The sequence below is a fragment of the Heptranchias perlo genome, chromosome 13 (genome assembly GCF_035084215.1).
Source record: "Heptranchias perlo isolate sHepPer1 chromosome 13, sHepPer1.hap1, whole genome shotgun sequence".
Taxonomy (NCBI): Eukaryota; Metazoa; Chordata; class Chondrichthyes; order Hexanchiformes; family Hexanchidae; genus Heptranchias; species Heptranchias perlo.
Window position 1 is genome coordinate 13,728,329 of NC_090337.1, and position 23,468 is coordinate 13,751,796.

General features: G+C 46.8%; 1 protein-coding gene and 1 long non-coding RNA gene across 3 annotated transcripts in view; one reads left to right on the forward strand and one right to left on the reverse strand.

Moving 5' to 3' along the window:
- The first annotated feature begins 66 nt into the window (after positions 1–66).
- LOC137331307 (uncharacterized) lies at positions 67–7,433 on the forward strand. Its single transcript, XR_010965423.1, has 3 exons — positions 67–322; positions 2,084–2,189; positions 7,082–7,433. It is a non-coding gene; the product is annotated as an uncharacterized lncRNA (long non-coding RNA).
- Positions 954–23,468, reverse strand: part of LOC137331305 (type-1 angiotensin II receptor-like) — a 41,124-nt gene continuing 18,609 nt past the window's right edge. For both annotated transcript variants that reach the window (XM_067995019.1, XM_067995018.1), the window contains exon 2: positions 954–7,005. In XM_067995019.1, the coding sequence (XP_067851120.1) occupies positions 5,833–6,987 (1,155 nt within the window). In that variant the 5' untranslated portion in view covers positions 6,988–7,005 and the 3' untranslated portion in view covers positions 954–5,832. The remainder of the gene's footprint in view (positions 7,006–23,468) is intronic.

A 23,468-nucleotide genomic window follows, 5' to 3' on the forward strand; every position in this document is an offset into this window, starting at 1 on the left:
CTCTGGTTACCGATCTTCCTGCCAGTAGAAACAGTCTCTCCTACCGCTTCTCATTTTTTGAAATCAACAAAGATGCAACTCTCCCTCCACTTTAGCAATAATTCACTTTCAAGCTAAGTGTTCCTAAGCTAACTAGTTCTGTTTCTGCTGATTCAAGCAGATCATGTCCCTATCTGGTGTCTCTGTCTAAGAGAGAAAGATCACTCGCCTCCCTAAGTTGGTGTGTGAGCAAAAGCCTTTCCTGTTTTAATTAACCATTGTGGCTTTCTCGCCGGGTGAAGCTAGTGGGTAGAAGAGTCCGGGCCAGAAGGGATCATAAGAGGTAAGTTTTTAAACTTTTTTTTAACGTGGCCCCACAAGGAAAGTTTAGGTCGCCCCAGTCCCGGGCTTCCTACCTTCCAGATCGCAAGTCCCTTCTGAAACCTCCTCCCCATGATTTACCCGAATGCCGAGGACTGTTCCTTTGATCCCGGCCGGTGGCCTCCTGCCGTCCACTATTCCTCTCCCGCACTGCGGTCAGTTAAACATTCGGGGGTCCAGGTCTGGACCTAGGCCAGATCCCAAATGGTGTGTGCAGGTGCTGCTCTGCTGCCCAGTACAGCTGGTCTCAGGTATACTAACTAACGGCGATCCACTGGGCATCGACTAGGCTGAGGATATGGGAACCCCCAGCATTGAGAGTCCCTGGTCCAGGCAGAAACAGATGATCTGGTCATTTATTTCATTGCTGTTTGTGTGCAAATTGGCTGTCGCGTTTCCTACATTACCACAGTGACTACACTTCAAAAAGTACTTAATTGGTTATAAAGCGCTTTGGGACGTCCTGAGATTATGAAAGGCGCTATTTAAATGCTAGTTCTTTCTTTCTGTATATAGCACATGACTCAAGTAATGGAGGCGGTTCACAGTTATACATAATGATAGAACATTGAAATATTTTATTCATGATAACTAATGATAATAGAGGTAACATTTTGTTTAAAAGCTGTGCGCTTACAAAAATGCAATAGCAATCAGAAGCAGATACAATAAATTATAATACACACCAAGATTTCACGCAAGCCAAAACGTTCTACATTTGAAAAGTTAAAAGGTGACAAACTGCATTATATTGAATAAAGTTCCATGAGGTGATTTCTCAGCTACAAGAGTAGTCACAGCAAACACAATGACAACATTATTGACACAATGACATGCAAATCTAGCTGTCTCCATATCTTTCAGGGTGAATGTAGTATTCCCATGGTGTCAGCTGGGAGCCTTGCTCAGAGAGAATGTGGGTTGGAAAATGGACCTTTTAAAGGGGACCTCCTAACACAATGGGTTTGAGGGGGTTATCCGATTGATGAGACAGGCTAATGAATTGCTTGTTGTTTATGGTCTTTTGGGGAGAGAAGATCAAAGTCAAGCTTATTTGCATTTTAACAGAATTTTGTCTTCTCTTCATTGATAGAAGTAACACTGAGAAAGATTTTAATACTTTTAAGTATGCGATTAGAATTTCAATTTCACCTTGTGCGATTGAGAACACGATGGCTTGAATTTGCTCAGTGTAAACAAGCCTATTTTGATATTTGAAACCTAAATGTATGATCCAGCAACACAAGGTTAATTCACCAAACTTGTGTACATATTTTACATATCGTATGCGTGCAGTATCTACTGGATTAATAATCTAAGACAAGGCATTTATCTGGGAAATAAATTGAACACGGCAGGGAGGTCTGATCAATTATTGGATCAAGCGATTTTCGCTCATGGCAGGTTGGTTTTTGATTGAGCTTTCTAGAAATTTCCAGCATTGAAACTAAACATCAGTGGAAACAGGGGCGGTAAGTCATTCCCCACCATTACAGCTGTGGCTGCCACAAACTTCCCCCAGGCCCACTGCTGGGAGACTGACCTAGGGTTGCCAACCTTCCAGGATTGTCCTGGAGTCTCCAGGAATGAAAAATTAATCTCCAGGACTCTGCTGCAAGCAAACCCGGGGAGAAAAGGCATGGGGGCTTTGCAAAAAAATGTATGCTGTTAAAAAAATTCTTTGAACACTTTCGTTTATTAGTTATAAAATTATTGGTGATAGGAAAAAAGGCTGTTCGACCAGGAGCGGCAGTTGGAGGCGAGAGGTCATGTGATGGAACCTCCAGGAATACGTCCAACCAGAGTTGGCGACCCGCCTGAGTCAGTGGGTAGGTCCTTTTAATATGCAAATTCGGGTTCTACAACTTACATGGGATTCCATTTGCTATATTAGGACAGCGTGTGCACTCCCCCCAATATCAACTGGCAGTCCAGCTGGAGTGGAGACAACAGGTAAGTTTTACTTTATTATTGTGGGGCTGGAGATGTTTCACGGGGTTCCACGAAAGCTGCCTGGAACCCTGCTGCTCCGGCTCCTCGCTCCCCCCAAAATGAAGTGGGTCTCCCGCCAGGAGAGGACGCACTGCACTGGCTGGCCACCCGATGTCCACACCGGGGGGTGGGGGGAAGGTATCCCACCGTGTTTTATCAAATTAAAATCCATTTTCCCCAATTTACATTTACGTGCGGACATTAGTCTCTCCGAGATCTCTCCGCTCCTCCAATTCTGGCCTCTTGCGCATCCCGATCTTCATCACTCCACCATTGGTGGCCGTGCCTTCAGCGGCCAAGGTCCAAAGCTCTGGAATTCCCTCCCTAAATCTCTCTGCCTCTCCACCTCTCTCTCTTCCTTTAAGACCCTCCATGAAAGCTATCTCTTTGACCAAGTTTTCGGTCACCTGTCCTAATATCTCCTTTTGTGGCTCGGTGTCAAAATTTTGTTTGATAACTGCTCCTGAGAAGCACCTTGGGATGTTTTTACTACGTTAAAGGTACTATATAAATGCAAGTTGTTGTTGTTAGTGGTTTTTAATAAATTTCATCAGCAACAAGGGAAACAGCACAACTCAAGTCATGTTCTCATGCCCCGCCTTATCTTCATGCTTTTCTTGTATCCTGCCCCCTGCCTGTTTTGGATTTTGGAAAACCTTCCCTTGTCAAATTTTATGTGGAGACATCAACACACTTCGGAAATTCAGGGGCCAACATTCCCGGAACCCTGCACCGTCACCGGGGGCAGTCCGACTTCTAGTGACCCATACCCAAATCCTGTGGATGGTCAATAAAACAAAGGGATTGGGTGCTTGCACCATTTCTGGTGCTTTCTGAATGTCCATCCCACAGAGGGCCAGGAACATTGGAGCAGAACCTCGCCGCTCCGTCAGGGGACCAGGATCTTGGAGCAGTGCCTTGCCGCACAGTCAGGGGGCCAGGATCTTGGAGCAGCACCTCGCTGCTCCGTCAGGGGGCCAGGAACATTGAAGCAGCATCTCGCTGCTCCGTCAGGGGGCCAGGAACATTGAAGCAGCACCTCGCTGCTCCGTCAGGGGGCCAGGAACATTGAAGCAGCAGCTCGCTGCTCCATCAGGGGGCCAGGAACATTGAAGCAGCAGCTCGCTGCTCCGTCAGGGAGCCAGGAACAATGAAGCAGCAGCTCGCTGCTCCGTCAGGGAGCCAGGAACATTGAAGCAGCAGCTCACCGATCCGTCATGAGACCAGGAACATTGAAGCAGCGCTTTGCCGCTCCGCCAGGAGATCAGGAACATTGGAGCAGCATCTCGCCGCTCCGTCAGGAGACCAGGAATATTGGAGCAGCAGCTCGCCGCTCTGTCAGGAGACCAGGAACATTGGACCAGCATCTCGCCGCTCCGTCAGAAGACCAGTAATATTGGAGCAGCAGCTCGCCGCTCCGTCAGAAGACCAGTAATATTGGAGCAGCAGCTCGCCGCTCTGTCAGGAGACCAGGAATATTGGAGCAGCATCTCGCCGCTCTGTCAGAAGACCAGTAATATTGGAGCAGCAGCTCGCCGCTCTGTCAGGAGACCAGGAACATTGGACCAGCATCTCGCCGCTCCGTCAGAAGACCAGTAATATTGGAGCAGCAGCGCGCCGCTCTGTCAGGAGACCAGGAACATTGGAGCAGCAGCTCGCCGCTCCGTCAGAAGACCAGTAATATTGGAGCAGCAGCTCGCCGCTCTGTCAGGAGACCAGGAACATTGGAGCAGCAGCTCGCCGCTCCGTCAGGAGGTCAAGTCTGTTCAGGATGAAGAACGTATTTAAAAAAAAATTGTTGCTGGGGATCCGGCAATGTCCCGATTTTAATATCCTCATCCTTGTTTAATAAATCCCTCCATGGCCTTGCCCCTCTCTATCTCTGTAACTTCCTCCAGCCCTACAATCCTCCGAAATCTCTGCGCGCCTCCAATTCTAGCCTCTTGCGCATCCCCGATTTTCATCGCTTCACCATTGGTGGCCGTGCCTTCAGCTGCTTAGGCCCTAAGCTCTGGAATTCCCTCCCTAAACCTCTCCGCCTCTCTCTCCTCCTTTAAGGCACTCCTTAAAACCTACCTCCGTGATCAAGCTTTTCGTCACCTGCCCTAATATCTACTTATGTGGCTTGGTGCCAAATTTTGTCTAATAACGCTCCTGTGAAGCACCTTGGGACGTTTTATTACATTAAAGGCGCTATATAAATGCAAGTTTTTATTGTTATTCTTGGTTGCCACTTTCCTAATGGCAACCTGAAATCGATTGGCACTGGGAAACCAATATTGAGCTCCTACAGCCGTATCAGTTAAGTATGTCCTCCTGCTTCATGCTGTTGTACTATTTGTACTATCCCTTGGTCCGAGTAAAGGTGAAACTGGTGGGTTTTTGACGGGGTGGGGGTTGATGTCATCTTGCTAGTCCCGCCTCTTTGAGTTATGTCACGATGTGAAAGAGATGGTGCAAGAAGCGACTTCTCCCTGTCACAATTTGCCACCTTCAAAAAAGGCCACTTGACCATAGTGGACTAGAGTCTTTCTTCTGCCCTGCCAGGCCCAGGAATTTTAGGGCCTAAAATATGGACCATGTATTTTGTTTTCTGCTTTGCTTCGTTGAATTGCTGAATTCACCGTTAAATGGACCGCGGTAAAAGGTTTGCTAGTTGCCGGCTTTTATCTGCAGTTTTATATCAAATACCGGCCCGGTCGTAGTCTTGACTCGAGCAGAATGTTTCTTAGTAGATAGTTGTCATGTGCTCCTCACTTTTTTGACTACATGAGTTACACAGTCTGTAGAGAAGTGTAGGATATGTTGTTTATAAAAATAGACAGCAAGGTTAAAACTGTGAATTTAAATTTCCCAGGAGGGCTCGGTTAGTAAATGCACCGTGTGAAATGGAGGCAGGAAGGTGCTGGGAGTAGAGTCGTCCTACAACTAGCCCCCAGCACACTTGTTCTAGGCAGGGGAAAGAAAGTTAGCTCGTGTTCCTAATTACCATCCAGTGATTTCTGCTGGAAAATGCACTTGTGTGGACATTGGATGCCTCACCATTTGGACTCGAACATGAAGAATTTTTTAAAAATTCTTTCTTGGGATGTGGGCGTCGCTGGCAAGGCCAGCATTTATTGCCCGTCCCTAATTGCCCTTGAGAAGGTAGTGGTGAGCTGCCTTCTTGAACCGCTGCAGTCCGTGTGGTGAAGGTTCTCCAATGGACAGTTGGTCAATGGACTGGAAGGTACCCAGCATCACTGGGAACCAGAACCCCAGCGGGTAAGTAGCACTCTGAGGAGACGGAGGGGAAACAATTGTAAGGGGCGGATTTCAAATTTCAATCTGGCGACGGGAACCTTTGGTTCTCCTGCGTCACTGAACCTGGTTCCACTGCAGTCAGTTCAAACTGGCCATCGATTGGATACATCCGTAATATGATTGTGGCACTTTTTTGAAATCCTGATCGCCTGACGATGCCTTGTGAGGCAGGGCCGTTTACATCTCTTTTGAGGAGGCTGATTGCATGGTCATTACGTTCAGGGATTCTATGGTACGGTAAGATAAAGAGCTCATTTTGGTCGACAGACTTGGGTGGGACCTGATCTCGGGGGGCATACACCTCAAAAGAAGGAAGAACTTTGCTCTGAAATTGCGGCCAACAATCCCGTAGAGAATAGGGTTCAGGCAACTGTTGAAGTAAGCCATACAGATTGTAAAGGGTATGGAAGTGTCAACAATTTCAGGAATATGGCAATTTTTGATAACGTCCAACCGGGAAAGTACATCCAAGAAAGTGAAAACCTGGAAGGGAAGCCAGCACAAAATGAAGGACGCCACGACAGCAACAATCAGTTTAAATGCTTCGTTACTTGCTGGCTTGCTTCTTTCAATCTGGTAGGCCTGCACCAGACTCTTGACGATTAGGGAGTAACAGATCAAAATGACCAGCAGCGGAATTAGAAACGCCAGAAGGGATTTCAGCAAAGCCAGGCCAAATACCCAATGATTCTTGTGCTCCGTCGGATAATGAAAGGCACAGATGGTTTTATTCCAGCCGTCGTAGTAACTGACTTCACGGAAGAACATGGCGGGCAGACTTGCGAAGCCAGCCAGGATCCAAACCATAATGCAAACCATCCGAGCATGGACTAAGGTGCGCCTGGTCCTCGATTTCATCGGATGCACGATGGCGAGGTAGCGGTCAATGCTGAGACAGGTGATCAGGAAGACGCTGGCGTTCATGTTCAGCAGCACGACGGTGGCACTCATCTTGCACAGGAAGACGCCAAAGGGCCAGCGGAACTCCATGGCCACATAGGCCGCCCAGAACGGTAAAGTGACCACAAAGATCAGGTCGGCCAGCGCCAGGTTCAGCAAAAAGATGTTCGCGACCGTCATCAGCTTCAGGTAGCAATAAATGATGACCACGACCATGCTGTTTCCCAAAACTCCCACCACAAATATAATGCTGTATATGACAGGGATCATAAGGAAGATGTAATCGTGCCTCCCGCCAGTTATGCAAATGGTCTGGTTGGCCGCCACTGAGCCATTCCCCATGGAATTGTTTGGCATGGTCTCCCCCTTGTCCTGTGCAAGGTCGGATAGTAAGTTGTGAAATATGCTGGTGTTTTCAGCCATCTTCTGCATCTAATTCATTTCCACGATCTACAGACGGAAAGGATATCATGTAAGTAAATTATTCATGACCAATTAAATTACACTCTCTATTTTGCCTACACAGCTGCTTCAGGAGGATGAATTGGTCCCAGCCATTTAACAAAGGACTACCTCCTTCCAGAGGGTGAAATGCTCCAGGCAGCTCCACATCAGACAGTTCTCCTCACAGAGAGTACTTTAGTGCAGTTTGTTCACCTCCAAGTGTGCATGTTGATGCCGACTACTTGGCGTGGGGGGCATTTGAACCTAACCCACGTGACAGGAAACTGACAAACACCGGTACAAGCACTGGTTTTACACCAAGCCCTGTAAAACTCTCCATTGAATGGTGTGAAGTTCCTGTATTTGCATGGTAGGTATGGATTAAACTTGCCACAGAAAGTTAGGCCTTGTCCATTTTAGTCTAAGTACACTTTTTAACGGCGTGATAATTCTTAATTACTGCCAAACAACCTCTCTGGCACTGAAAATTAACAATTACAAGTGTGGAGTCTCATTCCTTCATGTTTTAATTGTTGGAGATGAAAATAAAATAAAATTATATTTTGTTCAACTTTTCCTTTCTGTCTCTTTTTTCTCTCTCTCTTAATCCAACCTTTCTTTCCCTCTCTTTATTTCTCTTTCTGTACCTGATTTGATATTGAATTCACTATTCTAACTTACACTTCCTGGTTCAGACTGTGCGCTGTTGATTAACAATCCTTCAATCTGATTGGTTAAGGGGATACACAGTTGCTTGCCCTGTTCACATAAGTCCCAGATGCCCTGTAGGGGGCCCCGCATTGTTTCGATCTCTTACTTCCAGCAATTGCCATGCAAAAGCTCCTGGAAATTAAATGGGCAAGACCAAGTCTAACTAATGGCGGGCGCCATTTGTTCACCGGCTACAGTAAATTCTGGCCCATTATTTTTTAAAAACTCTCTGATGTATTAATATCCTTCAGAGTTGGGATACCTAAATGTTTACATCACATTCCAAATATGTCATTATTAATACAACCTGTTCTCACTTATAATAATAAAATGCCCATTAACTATATCCCAGTGCTTGATATACCTTGTTAATAAAAGCTTTACGTTGATCAACTACTTTCAGCAGATTGTCAATAATCATATCCAAGTCATTTTCATTTGTTAAACTTAATGTTTTAATTGATTGACATGAGGCTCTGGGATTCAAACCCACAGCTATCTAGTTATGAGAAACCAGTGCCTCTCCTCACTTCTCCACACTACAAGGCTGCTAAAATAGAATACTAGTAAGGACTTGTCAGGCAAATCTACGTTTAGGATTAGTGAAGTGCACAGAAGGTCTACGATTAATGATAGGCTGGAGTTTAAGTATCTCGGGAATTTTCATTTTAAACTGGTGTCAAAATGCCATGATAATTTATAGGTGCAGCTCTGTGGCATACGCAGAGTGCAAATTCCTTCCCACAAATGACCCATAAGCCAAAGCTGATATTGTACTTAAGGGTGTAATATGTCCATAACTCAAACAAAATGCAGAGCTGATATGAAAATAAATGAGTGTTTTTCCTTTACCTACAGGGTACTGTTAAACTGCTGTACAGTCAAGTTCAGCATTCATTTGATTTTTTTTATGTCATTAAGGAAAGAAAATAACACCCCATTACTAACAGCACAAGCACTGTACAAGTGCCTGGCAACCCACAACCCAAGCGTAATCCATCTTACTGATGTCTCATTCCTTCTTGCTTAATAAACACTGCAATTCAATACAACTCTCTGCAGTGAATGTGTATCTACTGGGATTCAACAAATCCAACTGTCCTTATGCCAAGATCATAGATATGAAGCATGGAAGCTAACAGTGAATAACCTCCCAAAGTTTCCTGCACAAAGCTAGATTGCCTCTTAGTTCACATCACAGGAAATAGTGGCGTCAAAATTCCTGGAGTCCCACACTCTATCCAAAAGTATAGTCAGTCTGGCCCAATGGGGATGCTGTCTCAAAGCCTGGGAATGGGTCATTAACATAAAGGGGCTTTGCGCCTGTGTCTTTTAAGGCACTCCTTGGGCGTCTGTCCTATAGGCACACTCCATCAGGAGGCCAGGACTGATTCATCCAAAGACTGTCTTTTTAAAAAAGAAATGCTGCGAGTTTAAAATTGCTGCTTTCCTAAAGGCAATTGGTCACCTTGGATCAGTGGCCATCATGAAACTGGCATTATGCACTGGTTTAGTCAGTGTACCTGCTTCATGCACGTTTACTTTCCCACGGCCCTAGTAAAGGTAGAACTGGTAGAGTTGTCATCCTTCGAGTGCTGCCTCCTTGAGTGACAACACAATGGTGGGGGGGTGCCGGCGGGGGCTGGTGGGGGGGGTTGCGGATGGGTATGAGAAGGGTCCTCTCCACTCCCGTTGGACTATTCCAACTTTTTTTTAAAAACAGCAATGCCTCACATTTATATAGCGCCTTTGACGCAAAAAGAACACCTCAAGGTGCTGCACAGAGGCATAATCAAACAAGAATGGACACCAAGTCAACGAAGGAGATATTGGGAAGAGTAAGCAAAAGCTTGGTTAAAGAGATGGGTTTTAGGGAGGGTCTTAAAGGAGGAGAGGTGGAGGGGTTAAAAAAAGGGTGGAGACCCAGGCCTAAATTCTGGACCTCACGCTGGACTTAAGTCCTTCTGCCCTCCTAGGCCCAGGAATTTCAGGGCCAATAACCTTAGTTTAAAATCAATGGTTGTGTAATTGGTTACACAGACCTGCTATGAGTCAAACTGAAGTTGGTTGCCCCGGAATCAATTAGGAACATAGGAACATAGGAACAGGAGTAGGCCATTCAGCCCCTCGTGCCTGCTCCACCATTTGATAAGATCATGGCTGATCTGTGATCTAACTCCATATACCTGCCTTTGGCCAATATCCCTTAATACCTTTGGTTGCCAAAAAGCTATCTATCTCAGATTTAAATTTAGCAATTGAGCTAGTATCAATTGCCGTTTGCGGAAGAGAGTTCCAAACTTCTACCACCCTTTGTGTGTAGAAATGTTTTCTAATCTCACTCCTGAAAGGTCTGGCTCTAATTTTTAGACTGTGCCCCGTACTCCTAGAATCCCCAACCAGCGGAAATAGTTTCTCTCTATCCACCCTATCTGTTCCCCTTAATATCTTATAAACTTCGATCAGATCACCCCTTAACCTTCTAAACTCTAGAGAATACAACCCCAATTTGTGTAATCTCTCCTCGTAACTTAACCCTTGAAGTCTGGGTATCATTCTAGTAAACCTACGCTGCACTCCCTCCAAGGCCAATATGTCCTTCCGAAGGTGCGGTGCCCAGAACTGCTCACAGTACTCCAGGTGCAGTCTAACCAGGGTTTTGTATAGCTGCAGCATAACTTCTGCCCCCTTGTGCTCTAGTCCCCTAGATATAAAGGCCAGCATTCCATTAGCCTTACTGATTATTTTCTGCACAGAGCCAATACCTTCAGGAGAGGAGTAGAGGTGAGAAATTTAAAAAAGTCTTCTCCTAAGAGGTGGAGGGATGGAAGAGGGAAAAAGATGTCAGCATGCCCACGTGGTCTTAGTGAGTGATCACAGAGTGTTATAGCCAGAGGGAAGAGGAAAAGGATCACAGCAATCGAGCAGGAAACAAACAACTTGTCGCCCATTATAGAACACGCTCAATTTTCATTTCCACTGAAATCACTGAGATGAAATCAGATGGGTTCTAGAATGGGAGCGCGATCCGTTTTGCATATTGACTCCCAGGCTGTGAAGTTGAAGATGAACCCCCAACAACATGAGGATAAAAGAAGTGAAACTTGAAATAATTAATGTGGCAAAAAAATTCAATGCCATCGTCAGGATTTTCCGTGCTCCCTCTATCGATTTCTTGGCAGAAATGGGTTGGGTGGAGGAGGAAAATGGGATGGAGATGCACTCCCCGTGTTCCCATCCATTCCCACACTCAGTAGGGTTTCCAAAGAAATGACGGGTTTCGTTCAATATGTCCACCCATGTATGGATGAATGTACTGAAATGATATTCAACCAACAAAGGTACATTATCCAATGTATTTTCCTTCATATTGAAATGACCCCTTGTTGGAGGCGAGTGACGCTTGTTGATTAATTGACTTCAATGGAAAAAAAAAATGGGGCTCATTGTAAAACGGGCTGCCAATTCGCAATCACCTGTTTCGCGCTGCTACCAAAGACCAATTTCACCCCCAATAAGACCATTAAAAAGCAAATTAATTTCATGTGAATGTGTTAAATGTTTGTACACTAATATCTAACAGGATGATTTCTAGGCTATACTGTTTACAAAAGAAAGTGGATTTTATATAACCAGTGTACATAGAGCATCAGTCCATCCTCCACCCCTCCACCCCCCACCAGAGTACTCTTTGTTCTCTTGTGAAAGTGATGGATTGTGCCTCTTTGTGGGACTCGGGCTTGTTTAATGTGCTTTAGGTCTGCCTGAAACAAGTCCCCTCAGAGGTCTTGATGCCGTTTACTTTATCTGGAAAGTTCTACATGTCAACAGTGTGAAGGCTTCACACAAATGTGTCACACTGTTAGCGATAAATGCAGGAAGGTTCCTCGGGCAATGTTCAAAGGTCAAGTTATCTCAAGGGCTTTTATTACATTATTCATGTGGATGTGCGAAAAACTGTAATGGAAAACAGCTGAATAAATGTCACGCTCTGAACAATTTGTATTTAAGTAGGACTAAGCTGCAAAGTAGAGTGGAAAAATGGCTTAACTTAATAGTTCACTTATAAATTGTCCTTGATGCACCAAGACTCTCTTAAAAAATGATCACATGCATTTCTTAATAATTAATCTTAGATTCTTGTCTCCATCTCAAAATGGGCTGGAAGTTATTAAAGAAAAAGTTTGATGTGGTATATATTGTTCTTCAGTTGCTTTGTACAGTCTAGTACATACATTTTGAAGCTATTTTCGGTGTTGAGCTATGTGAGAAATATTTTTAATCTGTCACAGCTTTCTGACTATTTCAGTTCCAGCTTAACAGGAGAAGGCAGCCTTGTGTTCAGTTTCCTGTTACTTATTCAGCCCCGTTTGCCTCGGTGAGATATTTCTGGCCCTTTCACTTACATGAAACAAAAGTTAAAAGATACGGGGCCGGATTTTCTGTGGCGCAGCACTAATGAATGTTATTTGTAGTCGCAGTGTCAAAGTAAATGATAGACAAATAAATAGCAACTCTACTATCACCAACACAGCTCAGCCTGGCGTTTAGATACTGTTCTGGTACAATGAGAACAAATCTTTGAGTAGTTTTTGCCTGCTGTGTATTGTACACTTCAGGAGCTGACATTGGGACGTAAATGAGATATAAAGGAGCAAATATGGCTGCAAAGTATTCTTCATGTGCATTCTGGCATTTATGAGCATCCCTAACATGTATGGTCAAGGAACTGGTAATCCCCAAAAATTAAAACAGCCCTATTTCTGTAACCTCCTCCAGCCCTACAACCCTCTGAGAACTCTGCATTCCTCCAATTCTGACCCCTTGTGTACCCCCTAATTCCTTCAACCCGCCATTGGCGGCAGTGCCTTCAGCTGTCTAGGCCCCAAGCTCTGGAATTCCCTCCCTAAACCTCTCCGCCTCTCTGAGATCTACCTCTGACCAGGCTTTTGGACACCTGTCCTAACATCTCCTTATGTGGCTCGGTGTCAAATTTTGTTTGAAAATTGCTCCTGTGAAGCGCCTTGAGATGTTTTACTACATTCGTGGCACTATATTAATTCAAAAGCAAAATACTGCAGATGCGTTAACTCTGATTCTTTCTCCACAGATGCTGCCTAACTTGCTGAGTATTTCCAGCATTTCCTGTTTTTATATACTATATAAATGCAAGTTGTTGTTGATGCTGGAAATATTCAGTTCCGATGAAGGGTACACCACCAAAATGTCATAATTTGTCTTTTCTCTTTACAGATGCCGTCTGACTTGCTGCCTATTTCCAGCATCTTTTGTTTTTATTTCCGATTTCCAGTGTTTTGGCAGTTTAAATTTTTTTTTAACCATCTGCAGATGTTTGACTACAGTGGTTGAGCCTTTCAAACGGTTACCGAGATTCCAGGAAAAAATAATTGATTGATTATTTTCTTGTGAGAGTTCTGGCAGCTATTTGCGGCAGGATGTGCTGGAATGCTGAGCAGGTGTTTCAGCCTCAAGGGGATATTTTCTGGACTTAGAGAGAGCCAGAAAAGGAGAGACATGAAAGAAAGACTTGCATTTATATTGCGCCTTTCATGACCTCAGGATGTCCCAAAGCGCTTTACAGTCAATGAAGTACTTTTTGTTTTGAAGTGTAGGCACTGTTGTAAAGTAGGAAACACGGCAGCCAATTTGCACACAACTAGATCCCACAAAAAGCAATGTGATAATGACCAGATAATCTGTTTTTAGTGATGTTGCTTGAGAGATAAGTATTGGCCAGGACAGGCATCTGAGGTTCTACTTATGGTAAAAATGAGCACATACCACCCATCATAGGATCCACTCTCTGACTGGTGGGTGCTAATAAACTTTAGATTTATAGCAGCTTCTGCAGCTAATGACATACGTTTCACCAAGCTGATTTTCACTCCTGCCACCAGTCCTTAACTTATTGCTGGTGGAAAGTTAAATCATCTACTTGGATAGCAGGTGATTCTTCCACATTAGTCAAGCAGTTGCTCAGCACTGCATCAAGAAGCTCACTGATGTTCTATTCAGGAGAGCTGGGGCAATTCATATCCTTCCCAATGGAAGCATACACACAAAGTGAGAGAGAGTTATCCACTTATACAGACTGGCAGAGTTCCCACAGATGCAAGGAGCAATTGATGGAATATATGTGGCATTCAAAGTCTGTTATGACAACCTACTCAATTTTATAGATTTCAATTGAAATTTTCAAGACTGAGATCGATCAATTTTTGTTTTGTAAGGGTATCAAGGGATATGGATCAATGGCGGATAAAAGGAGTCGAGGTACAGGTCAGCCGTGATCTGACTGAACATGCTCGAGGGGCTGAATGGCCTACTCCTGTTCCTATGTTCCTCATCGGAAAGACTTTCATTCTATCAATGTCCAGCTGGTGTACGATACCAAGTGCCTTTTCCTACACGTCAATGTCAGACGCCCAGAAAGCTGCCACAACACTTGCATCATGCGACAATCCACTGTGGCAACCCTCATGACTCACAGCCGTGTATCTGGATGGTTGATTTGTGAACAGGGCTACCTCGTGCAGACAAAAAAGGACAACAGATACAATGGGGCCGATTTTCGGATGGCCGAGTGGGTATGTTGGGCGTGGGGGGGCTCCGAAAATGGCGGAATCCCGGAGCGGGTTCAGAGCCCGGCTCCAACCTGCTCACTTCCAGGTTCCCCAATGACGCGTTCAGGTGCACGTGCAGCTCCCGCATGCGGGACTCCCACCGGCAATTAAAGCCGGCGGGATGATAATTTACGTTGTTATTTAGGTCGCTGAGGTACTTGACAGACCTCATTGACTGGAGATTTTGGCAGGGGTGCAATTTTGAAGGATCCTCAGCGTGTTTCCCGTGCTGTGGGAAACACTCCCTGTTGGAGCAGACGTGTTTCAGCCAGCAGCCAGTGGGAGATGCAAAGGATTATTTGACAGTTGGGGGGAGTACCTCATTTATTGCAGCAGGGCACTCTGTCACTTCAGACAAAGTTTTGGCTGCAACACCTTTGTCTTTCCACTCAAAATTATTAATTTATACCCTAAACTCTGCTGTGCAAACACATTTACCTACATTGCGGACCCCCTCAAACTCACATCGTCAGGATGGGGGGCGCCGTGGCTGCATTCATCACTTTATCCGAGGACGAGCAACATCACCAGTCTCACCAGGCACGCCGTCCACCTCCGCCACGTGGAGCTCCACAACACAGTGCTGCACCACAGGCACCTGCACACAGCAGGAAGGGCAACATCAGAGAGAACGGCGTTGCAGGAGGCACTACCCTCGCCACAGGGTCTACAGACCGAGGCTCAGCTTCCTGGACCTCTCTGAGGAGCAGTGCATACGGAGGCTCAGAGTCAGTCGCCAGGTAGTCGCGGACATCTGCAGCCTCCTTCATGCCGAGCTGCTCCCGGCTGGCCCGAGCACCATCTTCTTACCTGTCACTGTCAAAGTCACCACTGCACTCAACTTCTTCGCCTCTGGATCGTTCCAGGGTGCCACCGGGGACATCGCTGGGGTCTCTCAGTCGTCTGCACACAAGTGCATAAGGCAGGTCACCGATGGCTTGTTTCGCAGGGCCTCGCACTATATCAACTTCCCCATGGATGACCTCAGTCAGACGGAGAGGGCAGTGGGATTTCACACTGTGGCTGGCTTCCCACGGGTGCAGGGTGTAATCGATTGCGCCCATATGGCAATACGAGCAACTCCACACGAGCCAGGACTGTTCGTCAACAGGAAGGGCTATCACTCCATCAACACTCTGCTCATCTGTGACCACCGCAAGAGATTCTTTCGTGTGTGCGCCAGATACCCTGGCAGCTGCCATGATTCCTTCATCCACTGGGAGTCCAACATCCCACCCCTCTTCCACGCACCGAACACCCGCAAGGGCTGGCTCCTCGGGGACAAGGGATACCCCCTGCACACGTGGCTCATGACACCTCTGAGGAACCCCACCACTGAGCAACAGCGTCGATATAACGACAGCCACATCACTACCAGGTGTTCAATTGAGCAGGCTATAGGGCTGCTCATGATGCGCTTCAGGTGCCTTGATCGTTCTGGGGGAGCGCTTCAATACGCGCCACACAGAGTGGGACGCACAACATGGCACAACAGAGAGGGGTGCCGCTGGAGGAGGCCCCAGCCACATCTGCCACCCACATTGAAGAGGAGGAGGAGGAAGACGAGGAGGAGGAGGACGAGGAGGAGGAGCAACCCATGGGCAGAACAACGGCTCACCTGGCTGCTCATGAGGCCAGGGAGTCACTGATATGTGAATGGTTCCCCTAACATCAGACAGTGTGAAGAGTCCAGTTCTTACCTCTTGGACAGAGCAGTGGCCACACCAGCCGTTCCCCCAACCCCTGCACAAAACAGTCCTGCAACTACACATACACCCACTGTAGAGTGACCCAATGGGTAGCATCAAGTGTGGGTGTTCATGGTAAACCTCATGAAAGGGACTTATTACACAAGCCAGTCAAGAATGGCCAAGACGTGGCAGTAGTGGTGACAATAATAATATTTAATGTGCCATTAGCAAAATTCAAATATAAATAAAAAACATGACCATCCCTCAAACACCCTTGTGCATCCCCTTTGTGCTCACAAAACCTTTGCCTTATGCTTCCGACTACTCCTACGTGGTGCTTCCCCTGTGGCTGCAGCAGAGGTAGTGGCAGGTTGCTCTTGTTCATGCCCTGACCGATTAGATGCTTTGGGCCTACCCCCTCTGAGATTCGGTGCCCGTGAGGGCCCCTCCAAAGACTGCTCCACCTGCACCTGTGCAGGGGCAAACTTGACCACCTGGAGAGGAGGTAGCATTGCGGGTACTGGTTGAGAGGGGGGCAACAGGTGAGATGTGGGAGCACTTTGAGTGGCGTCCCCACTTCCATGTCCCCTTTCGCCATCATCCATCTCCTAGGCCAGGCCCACATCACTCCTACCGCCCTGCTGGATGACAGTTTGGAGGACATGTGTGAAGCCTTGTAAGGCCAGTGCTAGTGTATCTGCCTGCCTTTTAAGGCGGCAGAAAGTTGCTCACCCTGAGTCCGAAGGGCCGTTGTCAGGGTCTCAATGGGCTCATTGTGAGCCATGCTTGAAGCTCGATGGAGGCTAGCCTTCCCTCCATCGCAGACATTCCCGCACTTACCCGCGACACTATCTCAGAGATTACCTCATGTCCCTGTGACAGTATCTCGGAGATCCCCTCCTGTACCTGTGCCACCATTCCACTCATGCAGGAGTTGGACTCCTCCATCCTCTGCGCGATTGTGGAGAGTGCGCGTGGCACCTGTTCCAGCACCTCGCAAATATGCTGCTGCTCCTCGATCATTCTCCTTTTAAAGGATGGCCCCCAGGGTTCAGTATCTGTGTCCAGCTGAGCAGAGCCTGGAGAAGAATGCTCCCACCGACGCGAACTCTCCACAGCTTCCCCTGTGACCAGTGTCTGCTCATGCTCACATGTGTGGTGACTCACCATGTGCAACCCCAACTAACTGTGGACAGGGACCCACCGAGGTGTGTGTATCTGCGCTGGTGGATGGCTCGCTCAGATGTGACAGTGCCCCCTCAGAGGCCGGCAGGTCCTCTGTGGAATCGCCCTCCGCCGTCACAGCAGTCGCTGAAGGCCCTGTAAGAGAACAGAAGGCAATATTAAGAATGATGACAGATGTTGAGGTGCTGAAGATGGCAAGGCATGTTAACATCATTTACTATTGTGAGTGCTGAATGTTAAAGTTCCGTCACCAGCCGTTTGTCGGGTGGCAGTCTCGGCGTCCCCGACGGACAGGCACTCGAGGGTATGGCTCATTTCAAGAGCCGCCTGCTCCGCGTCCGTGAGGACGACCCGATGTTGCAGCCCCCCTCCGGTCTTCGCCCTCTCCCGTAAATTCTGTGCTCTCTTCTCCTATAAGGGGAGAAAGGAGAGAGGCGTGAGTGAGGGATGGTGACGTGGCCAACCGCTGAATGCATTGGTTTGGGTGAGGCTGACCGTGAAAGAGATGCATCAGAGGGTGAGTATGAGACAGAGCCACGACATTGTAAGAGGATTGGGTTGAGTGGTAGTGGTGGGGTGAGTACTGGGGAGGTGAGTAAGTGCAGGTAAGTTGAGGATGAGGTTTGAGTGTGTGTGAGGAGTGATGTGATAGAGTAGTGTTGGCAGTGCAGAAGGAGTTGTGGGGTGGGGGCGGTGATGTGGAAGATGGAGTGTCGTAGAATGAGTAAGTGTACTCATTTTGGCTGACCTAGTTAGGTAATTGAAGCGTTTCCTGCACTAGATCCAGGTGCGGGAGATGTTGCTGCTGCTGCTGACCTCCTCTGCCACCTCGAGCCAGGCCTTCTTGGTGGCAGAGACAGGCCAGTTCCGCCGGATAGAAGATCTCCCTCCTCCTCCTCACCGCATCCAGTAGGACATGGAGTGAGGCATCGTTAAATCTGGGAGCAGCCTTTCCCCTGGTCTGCTCCATGCTGCACTTTTGGTTGGTTGCTGCAGGAGCAGCATTGGAGGACTGCCCCTTTAATTAGGACTCCTCCAGCTGACAGCCTGTGATGCGGGTGCGCAGTCCGTCCGCTGCGCAGGTTGACGACGGGAAACCCGGTAAATGCCTTCAATTACCCGCGATCACGTGGGGATCGGATGGATTTTACTGGGCGTGTTACCTACGTGCCCAGTCGCCACCATGCTGCCATCCCACCTCCCTGGTAATATCGGGACCAATGAGTCCCATCCCATTACAAGAAGGTCATACTGCAAACTATTGGAATTCTCAAGTCGAATTTTAGGTGCCTGGAAAAATCTGATGGAGCCCTACAATACAACCCAACAAGAGCCCAATATCGCAATGAAGAAAGACTTGCAGCTTCCAGAAGCTGAAGGCGATGATGATGAAGAAGGAGTGGAAGGACCTCCCTCTTCATAGGATGAGGAAGCTGCACAGAAAGGGGAGTATGTGGGACAGGACAGCCAGCAGACAGAGAAAGGAAGGACACAACAGATAGCCCAGTGCTTTCAATAAACAGCGGCTCATTCACCAAAAAAAAATCATCTCACATCTGCCTGTTCAACCCCCCCATATCCTCATAAAGTCCCGCACTGCCAAAGATTTCTGCCAAGTTCTTTCATAAGACAGAAGTCAACATTTCCCCTGCCAACATCCCAGCCTCCAAAAGCTGGAAAAATGCTTAGAAATGAATTCAGAACCTATGTACACAAGCCGTGTTTACTTCACAAAACAACATATTTCCTAAAAAGTGCCAAAAATTCCAATCACTCTATCTGCAAATGCTTCTAACACTGGGTCTACCCTTTGTGCCAGCTAATTTACTTATTCCTAATCTACTACTCCTACGAGGTGCTACCTGAGTCAGATAAGGTTGAGAGGTAGGTGCTCCACTTTTACCAACCTTCTGTTGCCCACCTCTCCTCCAACCTCACCCTCTCATTTACTTTGGAGGAAGAGAAGGCAATGGTAAAGGAAGCGTCCATGAATCTGAGAGCCTTTCCAGCTGCTGACACCCCCGAGGCTGCTGTTGCTTCAGCCATTCTTGCATAATAGCAATGATGCCTTCTCTTCCTCCAAAGTAAATGATGGCCTACACCCACAAGTTGTCCTGTCTGCCTGCCTGCGATTTACAACGCCTCCTTTACACAGTCACTCAGGGTTTTCAGCGCTGCTGTTCCTCCCCTTTGATGCCCTTAAAATCATTACTCTTTCTCACCCTGGTCATTCCCCTGGTGCGACCCTCATTTCCCCTCCCTTAAGTCCAAGGGACGCAGACTTGAACGTTTATAGCACCAGATCTGCCTGGACCACATAAAGCACTATCGGGTCCTGCTGTCCTCTGCCAAACTGCTCACTATTCCAGGATCATCTTGGAATGCAAAGATAACCCCCAGCTTCTCTTCTCCACTACAAACTGTCTTCTTAAACCCCTCTCCCCTGCCTCCTCCACTGTCCAACAAGGGGTGCGAGGTGCTCATGGACTTCTTTGTCACTAAGATTGAGACCATCCATTCAGCTGCCTCTGCCTAGCCCAGCAAGCCAAACTTCCCCTAAGGTTCTCCCTGCCCTAGCCCTGAATTTGCATCTTTCTCTAGTTTCTCTCCTATCTCTCCTCATGCCCTCTCCAAGCTCATCTTGTCCATGAGACCCACATCCTGCTCTCTCGACCCTATTCCCCACAAACTGCTGACCACCCAAATTCCATTCCTGGCCCCCATGTTAGCTGATATAGTTAATGGTTCCCTCTCCTCAGATACTGTCCCCTCCCCTTCAAATCTGCCATCATCACCCCCCTCCTCAAGAAACCTACCCTTGTCTCCTCTGTCCTTGAAAATTGCCACCCATCTCCAACCTGCCTTTCCTCTCCGAAGTCCTTGAACGTGTTGTCGCCTCCCAAATCCGTGCACATCTTTCCCACAACTCCATGTTTGAATCTCTCCAATCAGGTTTCAGCCCCTGCCAAAGGACTGAAATGGCCCTTATCAAAGTCATAAATGACATTCTGTGTGACTGTGACCGTGGTAAACTATCCCTCCTCATCCTTCTTGACCTGTCTGCAATCTTTGACATGGTTGACCACACCATCCTCCTCCAATGCCTCTCCTCCGTCATCCAGCTGGGTGGGACTGCCCTCGCCTGGTTCCATTCTTATCTATCCAGTCGTAGAATCACCTGCAATGGCTTCTCTTCCCGCTCGCGCACCGTTACTTCTGGATTCCCTCGAGGGTCTATCCTTGGCCCCTTCCTATTTCTCATCTACATGCTGTCCCTTGGCGACATCATCCGAAAACATGATGTCACGTTCTACATTTATGCTGACGACAGCCAGCTATACCTCACCACCACCTCTCTCGAACCCTCCACTGTCTCTGATTTGTCAGAGCTTCTACAAGTATGTAAAAAAGAAGAGAGTGGCAAAAGTAAACTTTGGTCCCCTAGAGACCGAGACAGGAGAAATTATAGTGGGGAGTCAGGAAATGGCAGATGCGTTAAACATATATTTTGTATCTGTCTTCACAGTAGAAGACACAAAAAGCATATCAGAAATAGTGGGGAACCAAGGGGTAAATGAGAGCGAGGAACTTAAAGTAATTATTATCAGTAGAGAAAAAGTACTTGAGAAACTAATGGGACTAAAAGCTGATAAATCCCCTGGACATGATGGCCCACATCTGAGGGTTCTAAAAGAGGTGGCTGCAGAGATAGTGGATGCATTGGTTATGATCTTCCAAAACTCCCTAGATTCTAGAACGGTCCCAGGGGATTAGAAGGTAGCAAATGTAACCCCGCTATTCAAGAAAGAAGGGAGAGAGAAATCAGGGAACTACAGACCAGTTAGTCTGACATTACTCGTCTGGAAAATGCTGGAATCCATTATTAAGGAAGTGGTAACAGGGCACTTAGAACATCATAATATAATTAGGCAGAGTCAACATGGTTTTATGAAAGGGAAATCGTGTTTGACAAATTTATTAGAGATTTTGAGGATGTAACTAGCAGGGTAGATAAAGGGGAACCAGTGGGTGTAGTATATGTGGATTTTCAAAAGGCATTCGATAAGGTGCCACATAATAGGCTGTAACTAGTGGGGTACCGCAACGATCAGTGCTTGGGCCTCAGCTATTTACAATCTATATTAATGACTTGGATGAAGGGATAGAGTGTAATGTATCCAAGTTTGCTGATGTTACAAAGCTAGGTGGGAAAGTAAGCTGTGAGGAGGACACAAAGAGTCAGCAAAGGGATATAGACAGGTTAAGTGAGTGGGCGAGAAGGTGGCAGTTGGAGTATAATGTGGGGAAATGTGAGGTTATTCACTTTGGTAGGAAGAATAGAAAAACAGAATATTTTTTAAATGGCGAGAAACTATTAAATGTTGGTGTCCTTGTACAAGAAACATAAAAAGTTAGCATGCAGCAGACAATTAGGAAGGCAAATGGCATGTTGGCCTTTATTGCAAGGGAGTTGGAGTATAGGAGTAAATAAGTCTTACTATAGTTGTATTGGGCATTGGTGAGACCTACCCGTAGTACTGTGTACAGTTTTGGTCTCCTTATCTAGGGAAGGATATACTTGTCTTGGGGGCGGTGCATCGAAGGTTCAGTAAATTAATTCCTGGGATGAGAGGGTTGTCCTATGAAGAGAGGTTGAGTAGAATGGGCCTATACTCTCTGGAGTTTAGAAAAATGAGAGGTGATCTCATTGAAATATATAAGATTCTGATGGGGCTTGACAGGGTAGAGGCTGAGAGGTTGTTTGCCCTGGCTGGAGAGTCTAGAACTAGGGGGCATAGTCGCAGGATAAAGGGTCAGCCATTTAAGGCTGAGATGAGGAGGAATTTCTTCACTCACCTTTGGAATTCTCTACCCCAGATTGCTGTGGATGCTGAGTCGTTGAGTATATTCAAAGCTGAGATTAATAGATTTTTGGACTCTAAGGGAATCAAGGGATATGGGGATCGGGCAGGAAAATGGAGTTGAGGTTGAAGATCAGCCATGATCTGATTGAATGGCGGAGCAGGCTCGAGGGGCCGTATGGCCTACTTCTGCTCCTATTTCTTATGTTTTTATGTTCTTACGTCACGCTGCTTGTCCGACACCCAGTACTGGACGAGCAGAAATTTTCTCGAACTAAATATTGGAAAGACCAAAGACATTGCCTTTAGTCCCCGCTGCAAACTCTGCTCCCTAGCCACCGATTCCATCCCTCTCCCTGGCCACTGTCTGAGGCTGAACCACACCGTTCCCAACCTTGGTGTCCTATTTGACCCTGAGCTGAGCTTCCAACCACACATCCACTCCATCACCAAGACTGCCTACTTCCACCTCCGTAACATCTCCCGTCTCCGCCCCTATTTCAGTTCATCTGCTGCTGAAACCATCATCCATGCCTTTGTCACCTCTAGACTCGACTATTCCAATGCTCTCCTGGCTGGCCTCCCATCTTACACTCTCCAAAACTTGAGCTCATCTAAAACTCTGTTGCCGTATCCTACCTCGCACCAAGTCCCATCACCCCTGGGCTCGCTGACCTACATTGGCTCCCGTTCCGGCAACACCACAATTTTAAAATTCTCATCCTTGTTTTCAAATCCCTCCATGGCCTCGCCCCTCCCTGTCTCTGTAACCTCCTCCAGTCCTACGACCCTCCGAGATCTCTGCGCCTCCCCGATTTTAATCGCTCCACCATTGGCGGCCGTGCCTTCAGCTGCCGAGGCCCTAAACTCTGGAATTCCTTCCCTAAATCTCTCCGCCTCTCTGCCTCTCTCTCCTCTTTTGTGGTGTTCCTTAAAACCTACCTCTTTGACCAAGCTTTTGCTCACCTGTCCGAATACCTCATGTGGCTTGGTGTCAAATTTTGTTTGATAACCCTCCTGTGACGCGCTTTGTGACGTTTTACTATGTTAAAGGCGCTATATAAATGCCAGTTGTTGATTCTACAGGAGCCACAGATCTTTATCATTGACATTCTCCTCTCTGTACCTCGATCTCTCGAAATCATGACTCCTTGCACCACTACTCTAATTCATTCTTTCACTGGACTTCTGAAATCTTCTAGGGAATGCTTAGTTTATAGATTGAAAAATGCAGCTAATTCTTTCAAATTAGTTCATTTAATATTGGGACCACAGTGCAAACAATACTGAAATTAGACTGTCGAAAATGATGCTTAATAACCTAAAGTTATATGGGCGAATATGTAGATATGTATATCAAAGGCCTTCTATAAATT